General features: G+C 47.1%; 1 protein-coding gene across 1 annotated transcript; it reads left to right on the forward strand.

The window, feature by feature from the left end:
• Nucleotides 1-8,087: 8,087 nt before the first annotated feature.
• On the forward strand, nt 8,088-9,010 carry LOC121868653 (mucin-2-like). Its single transcript, XM_042369489.1, has 2 exons — nt 8,088-8,132; nt 8,279-9,010. The coding sequence occupies exons 1-2, from the start codon at nt 8,088-8,090 to the stop codon at nt 9,008-9,010; spliced, it is 777 nt and encodes a 258-aa protein (XP_042225423.1).
• The last annotated feature ends 276 nt before the right edge of the window (nt 9,011-9,286 follow it).

Consider the following 9,286-nt stretch of genomic DNA (forward strand, 5'->3'; position numbering starts at 1 on the left):
GAGTGGACCACACAAATGGAGTGACACGGGTAGAGCTCCAGAGATTAAGTCAGGCTTTACAACAAGTACCTCCTAATGGAATTTACCAATCCTGACTAATTTCACCCATTCCCAGCCTTTTTTAAGGTCTCGTAATAGGTAGTATATATGTGGCTCTGTTAATGGCTCTCTCTCTATCTCTCTATTCCCAATGTGTTTTTTCTTTAATTTGTCTCTTTTTTCCCATCACTCTACCTCTTGTCTCTCCCCATCTTCATTTCCCTATTTCCTTCCCTCCTCCTCCTCCTCCTCGCACAGTAATCTAATGCAACTGCAAGATAGCCAATTTCGGAAGAGGAAATAGAATTCTGGAATTGGGATTAAAGATTATTTGAACAAAAAAGGTATTGGGGCAGGTTGGTTCCATGCAATTAGTGTTTAGTAAAGGTTGTGGGCCGCTAGACGTTCACTGGGCAGGAGGGGGGTCGAATATTTCATACATGGGGTGAGGTTATGTCACTGTTTTTTGGTTGTATAAAATCCCAGTGGCGCTTTACCGTGATGCCACCTGCAGAATGCCACATACAGAGGTTGCCAAGAGATGCATATTAAGTGTATCTGTGCATAATAAGATTCAAGGGTTAGGTGATAAGCTCGTAGTAAATGAATGAATGAACAGGTAATTGAATCGATAGACAGGTGAAATTTAAACCATGTATGAGTGAAAAAAAAAATTAACAATCAAAATGAAATAGAAGATGAAAGTCAATAATGAACAGCGAATGAATAACATCGCTATGATGATGTATACGAATTTTATTCATGACGCAATTGAACACCAGCTTGTACACACACACACACACACACACACACACACACACACACACGTACCTCCACCACCCACAGTACCACCACCCTCACACCCACAGTACCTCCACCCACAGTATCCACCAAACAACCCAACCATCGATTCACGTCTACCAAAATAACATGGTTAAATCCACCTACTTACAGCCACTCACACAACCTAGCCACTCACACCCTTAACACAAAAATCCACCCTTTTACATACATACATACATACATACATACATACATACATACATACATACATACATACATACATACATACATACATACATACATACATACATACATACATACATACATACATACATACATACATACATACATACATACATACATACATACATACACATACATACATACATACACATACATACATACATACATACATACATACACATACATACATACATACATACATACATACATACATACATACATACATACATACATACATACATACATACATACATACATACATACATACATACATACATACATACATACATACATACATACATACATACATACATACATACATACATACATACATACATACACATACATAGATACATTCACACATATATACATACATAAGCCCCTCATAACACCATCTGTGAGGGAATTACTACACCACGTGGTCCCTCATAACACCATCTGGGAGGGAGTTACTACACCACGTGGTCCTCATAACACCATCTGTGAGGGAATTACTACACCACGTGGTCCCTCATAACACCATCTGTGAGGGAATTACTACACCACGTGGTCCCTCATAACACCATCTGTGAGGGAATTACTACACCACGTGAGGCCCCTCATACACCATCTGGGAGGGAGTTACTACACCATGAGGCCCCTCATAAACACCATCTGGGAGGGAATTACTACACCACGTGGTCCCTCATAACACCATCTGGGAGGGAGTTACTACACCACGTGAGGTCCCTCATAACACCATCTGTGAGGGAGTTACTACACCACGTGAGGTCCCTCATAACACCATCTGGGAGGGAGTTACTACACCACGTGAGGTCCCTCATAACACCATCTGTGAGGGAATTACTACACCACGTGGTCCCTCATAACACCATCTGGGAGGGAGTTACTACACTACGTGTTTGCTGTTCAACACCTACATTAATCTGTATGTTCACTGTATGTTCCTTTACCTTTCTCTAATGAAGGCTTTTGTTAAACCACCAATGTATGTAATAAGTCATTTATGTCCAATGTATATTTTCAGCCTTCGGGCTGCAGAACTTTTTCAATAAACCGTTAATTATTATTATTATTATTATTATATTATTATTACATATATACAGTACGTCCATACATAGAGTACATACAGACATACAGCATCTCTACACCACCTTGCATCTTCACTTTCCTCTCCTGTTTCACAGCTTTCTAGAAAACTGAAGTACAAAAATAAGAAAGCAGAGAGAGAGAGAGAGAGAGAGAGAGAGAGAGAGAGAGAGAGAGAGAGAGAGAGAGAGAGAGAGAGAGAGAGAGAGAGAGAGAGAATGTGTGTGTGTGTGTGTGTGTGTGTGTGCAGAATATCGTCACCCCCCCACAAACAACAGCAGCATTAGATCACCCACCACACTCCCAACAACAACCTACTTTCTCCCTTTTCTCTCCTTTGGACAATAACTTTCTGTACAAAATAAAAAATAAAAATGGAAAAAGAAAGAGAAAGCCAAACGTATAATGGAAGAATAAATACTGTTTCACCAAAAAAATGGGACTACCCACAACAACACCTTACTTTCTTCTCCTGACACAACTTTCTAGAAAACGAAAAAAAAGAAAGTTAAGAGAGAAAACGCGGAAATAAAGGAAAACAACAAAATCAACACTATCCCACCCACACTACAACCGCCCACTTTCTCCTCTTCACCCTTCACCTCCCCAATTACACAACTTTCTAGAAAACAAAAGAGCTTAAAAGAAATAAAAACAAAAGAGAGAGAGAGAGAGAGAGAGAGAGAGAATAAACATCACCAAAAACAGACTCGCCTCTAACTGTCTCTTGGTATATTGTCAGACAAAACATTGGCTGCTTGGAGACGTCGCATCCCACTTTCATTACGGGATCACCACCACCACCTCCCCGCCCCTCACAATTTTTCGGGAGTGCCATTGGGAACGCTCACACAACGCCTGGTGGGATGTCGCCGTGTCAGCCAGTCGATGTGATGGCCCCCCCCCTTCTTTGTTTTAGGGGTGGGAGGTTTTAGGGGTGGTGGGGAGGTTTAGGGGTGGTGGGGGGAGGCTTTAGGGGTGGTGGGGGGAGGTTTTAGGGGTGGGAGGAGGTTTTAGGGGTGGTGGGGAGGTTTAGGGGTGGTGGGGGAGGTTTTAGGGGTGGTGGGGGGAGGTTTTAGGGGTGGGTGGGGGAGGTTTAGGGGTGGTGGGGAGGTTTTAGGGGGTGGTGGGGAGGTTTTAGGGGTGGTGGGGGGAGGTTTTAGGGTGGTGGGGGAGGTTTTAGGGGGTGGGGGGAGGTTTTAGGGGTGGTGGGGAGGTGTTTTAGGGGTGGTGGGGGAGGTTTAGGGTGGTGGGGAGGTTTTAGGGGTGTGGGGAGGTTTGAGGAAGTGGGAGGGGTGGTATGCGTTATGACTGTTTGCTCAAGGATACTTCACAACGACAAGGTGGTCGAGGAGTGTGTGGTGGAGGTCGTTAAAAGTGTGGTGGTGGTGTGGTGGTAGCAGTAGTCTAGGCTGGGTGATGGTGAGGTGGTGGTCGTTAAGGGTGATTGTGTGTTGGTTATTAATGGTTGGTGTTGACCTGACCTGCCTTAACCTAGTACGTGTTATTGACGGGGAAATCCTTCACATTAGTTGACTCTAATTAGGTTTGGTTTGATTAGTTTAAGCTTGATTAGGTTAGGTTAGGCTAGACTAGGTTAGGTTAGACTAGGTTAGGTTAGGCTAGGTTTCAGGCCTTTGTCTCCAACAGTGTCACCTCTATAATCGCACATCTTGATCTGCCTATAATGCACCTTATCCAGTTGTCTCTCGATAATAAACACACCTGGCAACAACCTGAGTACCTGTTGAGATTAATTGCCTTCAGTGATTAACCTTCTAATTAAAAGTACGGAAAAAATCCCCAGAGAGGTAGCGGAGTCATGAACGTTTGTCATAGTCCTCCGTCCTCCGTTTTCTGTGTTCAAATTTCATGTCCAGTTTGAATTCAGGGAAGTGGAGGAGTTAGAGGGAAGTGGAGGAGTTAGAGGGAAGTGGAGGAGTTAAGAGGGAAGTGGAGGAGTTAGAGGAAAGTGGAGGAGTTAGAGGGAAGTGGAGGAGGAGTTAAGAGGGAAGTGGAGGAGTTAGAGGGAAGTGGAGGAGTTAGAGGGAAGTGGAGGAGTTAGAGGAAAGTGGAGGAGTTAGAGGGAAGTGGAGGAGTTAGAGGGAAGTGGAGGAGTTAGAGGGAAGTGGAGAAGTTAAGAGGGAAGTGGAGGAGTTAAGAGGGAAGTGGAGGAGCCTAAGACGCTTTTGGGACCACTCTTAGATTAGCCTCACCAGGTTATAAACTCAACCTAACTCCAACCTAAAATTACCTCCCAAAATTATGAAGTGGAATGATGCTGAGGGGGGTGAGAGAGAGAGAGAGAGAGAGAGAGATTAATCTCCAGGTGATCCGACACTTCTCAATACAGATACATTATACAATTTTCAACCAATCAAAATACAGTTACTTGAGGAACGGTATAACACACTGGTGGAAAATTTCCCTTTTTCAATGAATCCTCGCGTCCTCTAACAAGACCCTGAGTATTAGTATGTAATAAAGAGTGGTATTCTGAATTAATATCTATCAAGGTCAGTAATGTTTTGTTATGTTGCTCATAGAATCTTTAAGAGGATATGAAGAAAACTGGACAGAGAGAGAGAGAGAGAGAGAGAGAGAGAGAGAAAGGTGCCCTGATTGTATGTTTGTGGACGGCTGGTGGTTGTGTGGGAGACGAGCTACCACCCCTGGGGACCTCAGAGTATTGGGTCCCGGAGCTTGGTACTGTTTGATTGGCCTGCCAGATAGTCTAGCCTGCCAGATAGTCTAGCCTGCCAGATAGTCTAGCCTGTCCGATAGCCTAGCCTGCCGGATCATGAGTCCTTATTATTACCAAGTGGAGGGTATAACGTCAGCTCTGTCTATCTGTCTACCTGTCTGTCTATCTTATCTCTAGTTTTATCTATCTATCTATCAATCTGCTACCACGTCATCCATCTCTCTCTCTCTCTCTCTCTCTCTCCATTTCTATTATCTATTTGTCTCTCTCTCCTTCTTTCTCCTTGTCTCTACTCCCTCCCTCTCCTCTGGCCATCTCAAGTGTGGCCCATCCTATATATTCAGATCCGGGGCTTCAGTGGTGTAGATTTATTGCCGCATGATAATTGCGAACGAGGAGAGAGAGAGAGAGAGAGAGAGAGAGAGAGAGAGAGAGAGAAAATCAATGCCTCATTAAAGTGCCACGGGTGTGAAATCGATGTTGAGGAAAACTAGCAGTGGAGGGGTGGATAAGGAAGTGGAGGGTGGAGAGGGAAGTGGAGGGTGGAGAGGGAAGTGGAGGGTGGAGAGGGAAGTGAGGGGTGGAGAGGGAAGAGAGGGAAGTGGAGGGGTGGAGAGGGAAGTGGAGGGGTGGAGAGGGAAGTGGAGGGGTGGAGAGGGAAGTGGGGGTGGAGGAAGTGGAGGTGGGTAGATAGGAAGGAGGGGTGGAGAGGGAAGTGGAGGGGTGGAGAGGGAAGTGGAGGGTGGGAGAGGAGGGGGGGGAGAGGGAAGTGGAGGTGGGTAGATAGGAAGTGCAGGGGTGGAGAGGGAAGTGGAGGGTGGGGAGAGGAAGTGGAGGGGTGGAGAGGAAGTGGAGGGGTGGAGAGGGAAGTGAGGTGGGAGAAGGAAGTGGAGGGTGGAGAGGGAAGTGGAGGGGTGGAGAGGGACGGGAGGTGGGAGAAGGAAGTGGAGGGTGGAGAGGGAAGTGGAGGGGTGGAGAGGGAAGTGGAGGGGTGGAGAGGGAAGTGGAGGGGAGAGGGAAGTGGAGGGGTGGAGAGGGAAGGAGGTTATGGGGAGATGAAGAGGTGGTGGAAAGGTGAGGTAAAGAAATTATGGAACAGGGCAGAGGTTGTGAGAGGGTGAGGTTAGAGGCTGGAGTCGACTGGAGATGTGGTGGGGTGAGGAAGGGAGGGTGGAGCTTGGAGGTGACTAACTATATCATCACGAAGATCAGTCACCAACACCACTCACCAACACCACCACCAACACCAGTCAACAACACCAGTCACCAATCACCAACATGAAGATTAGTCACCAACACCAGTCACCAACATGAAGATTAGTCACCAACGCGTCACCAACATGAAGATCAGTCACCAACACCAGTCACCAACACCAGTCACCAATCACCAACATGAAGATCAGTCACCAACACCAGTCACCAACATGAAGATTAGTCACCAACACGTCACCAACATGGAGATCAGTCACCAACACCAGTCACCAACATGAAGATCACCACCAGTCACCAACATGAAGATCAGTCACCAACACCAGTCACCAACATGGAGATCAGTCACCAACATGAAGATCAGTCACCAACACCAGTCACCAACATGGAGATCAGTCACCAACACCAGTCACCAACATGGAAATCAGTCACCACCAGTCATCAACATGAAGATTAGTCACCAACACCAGTCACCAACATGAAGATTAGTCACCAACACCAGTCACCAACATGAAGATCAGTCACCAACATGAAGATTAGTCACCAACACCAGTCACTAACATGAAGATTAGTCACCAACACCAGTCACCAACATGAAGATCAGTCACCAACATGAAGATTAGTCACCAACACCGGTAATCATCATGAAGATTAGTCACCAACGCGTCACCAACATGAAGATCAGTCACCAACACCAGTCACCAACATGAAGATCAGTTATCAAGATCAGTCACCAACATGAAGATCAGTCACCAACACCAGTCACCAACATGAAGATCAGTTATCAAGATCAGTCACCAACATGAAGATTAGTCACCAACATGAAGATCAGTCACCAACATGAAGATAGTCACCACACCAATCACCAACACCGGTCACCAACATGAAGATCAGTCACCAAGATCAGTCACCAACATGAAGATCAGTCACCAACACCAGTCACCAACATGGAGATCAGTCACCAACACCAGTCACCAACATGGAAATCAGTCACCAACACCAGTCATCAACATGAAGATTAGTCACCAACACCAGTCACCAACACCAGTCACCAACATGAAGATCAGTCACCAACATGAAGATCAGTCACCAACATGAAGATTAGTCACCAACACCAGTCACAACATGAAGATTAGTCACCAACACCAGTCACCAACATGAAGATCAGTCACCATGAAGATTAGTCACCAACACCGGTCACCAACATGAAGATTAGTCACCAACACGTCACCAACATGAAGATCAGTCACCAACACCGGTCACCAACATGAAGATCAGTTACCAAGATCAGTCACCAACATGAAGATCAGTCACCAACACCGGTCACCAACATGAAGATCAGTCACCAAGATCAGTCACCAACATGAAGATCAGTCACCAACACCGGTCACCAACATGAAGATTAGTCACCAAGATCAGTCACCAACACCAGTCACCAGCGTCACCAACATGAAGATCAGTCACCAAGATCAGTCACCACAACGACGAGGTCACGAGACTGCTCTCCTCCGGCTTCATCAAACCATCACCATCACTACTTAAATGACTACCATAGTTACAAGTCTTAACTCCAATCAAAGCCGCCACCACACCACCACCACACACCACACCACACCACACCACACCACACCACCACACCACCACCACACCACACCACCACACCACACTACACCACCACCACACACCACCACACCACACCACCACACCACACCACCACCACACCACACCACCACACCACACCACCACACCACACCACACCACACACCACCACCACCACACCACCACCACCACACCACACACCACCCCCACCACACCACACCACCACACCCACCACCACACCACCAACACCACACCACACCACACCACCACCACACCACACCACCACCACCACACCACACCCACCACACACCACACCACCACCACCACACCACACCACACCACACCACCACCACACACACCACCACCACCCCACCACACCCACCACCACCACACCACACCACCACCTGCGGACTCATCAAAGATGCAGGTGGTAGCCGACATAGACTATCGTCCAGAGTTCCCGAATGTAAACAATCGACCAATGAGAGACGGGTGAGAGACTACCACAACGACCCTCCACCAAGAACGACTACCACAACGACCCCTCCACCAAGAACGACTACCACAACGACCCTCCACCAAGAACGACTACCACAACGACCCTCCACCAAGAACGACTACCACAACGACCCTCCACCAAGAACGACTACCACAACGACCCCTCCACCAAGAACGACTACCACAACGACCCTCCACCAAGAACGACTACCACAACGACCCTCCACCAAGAACGACTACCACAACGACCCCTCCACCAAGAACGAACTACCACAACGACCCTCCACCAAGAACGACTACCACAACGACCTCTCCACCAAGAACGACTACCACAACGACCCTCCACCAAGAACGACTACCACAACGACCCTCCACCAAGAACGACTACCACAACGACCCTCCACCAAGAACGACTCCACAACGACCCTCCACCAAGAACGACTACCACAACGACCCTCCACCAAGAACGACTACCACAACGACCCCTCCACCAAGAACGACTACCACAACGACCCTCCACCAAGAACTACTACCACAACAACCCTCCACCAAGAAAGACTACCACAACGACCCTCCACCAAGAACGACTACCACAACGACCTCCACCAAGAACGACTACCACAACGACCCTCCACCAAGAACGACCACCACAACAACCCTCCACCAAGAACGACTACCACAACGACCTCCCACCAAGAACTACTACCACAACGACCCTCCACCAAGAACGACTACCACAACGACCCTCCACCAAGAACGACTACCACAACGACCCCTCCACCAAGGGCGCCCTCTACCCTCCCACAACCTGAGGCCATTTCATCTCGAATAACTTTAATTCAGTAAAAAAAGAAATGAGAACGAACTCACTGGATCATTTATCGCTTATTTAAAAAATCTTGATTAAACTGTTCAATGATATTTTGTTTTTACCTTAATTGATAAATGTTTCTATATGGAATGACCTACACTCAAGCACTGGTTTCGCCGCTAATACTACTTCCAGACGCCGACGGTCTAGGCAGCTATCTCAAGACAGACAGACAGACAGACAGACAGACAAACAGACCCTACCTTGGGTGAGGAAATGATCAATGTTGCCAACTCTACCTCACCGGCAAC

Source organism: Homarus americanus, unplaced genomic scaffold (assembly GCF_018991925.1).
Source record: "Homarus americanus isolate GMGI-L3 unplaced genomic scaffold, GMGI_Hamer_2.0 scaffold30535, whole genome shotgun sequence".
Taxonomy (NCBI): domain Eukaryota; kingdom Metazoa; phylum Arthropoda; class Malacostraca; order Decapoda; family Nephropidae; genus Homarus; species Homarus americanus.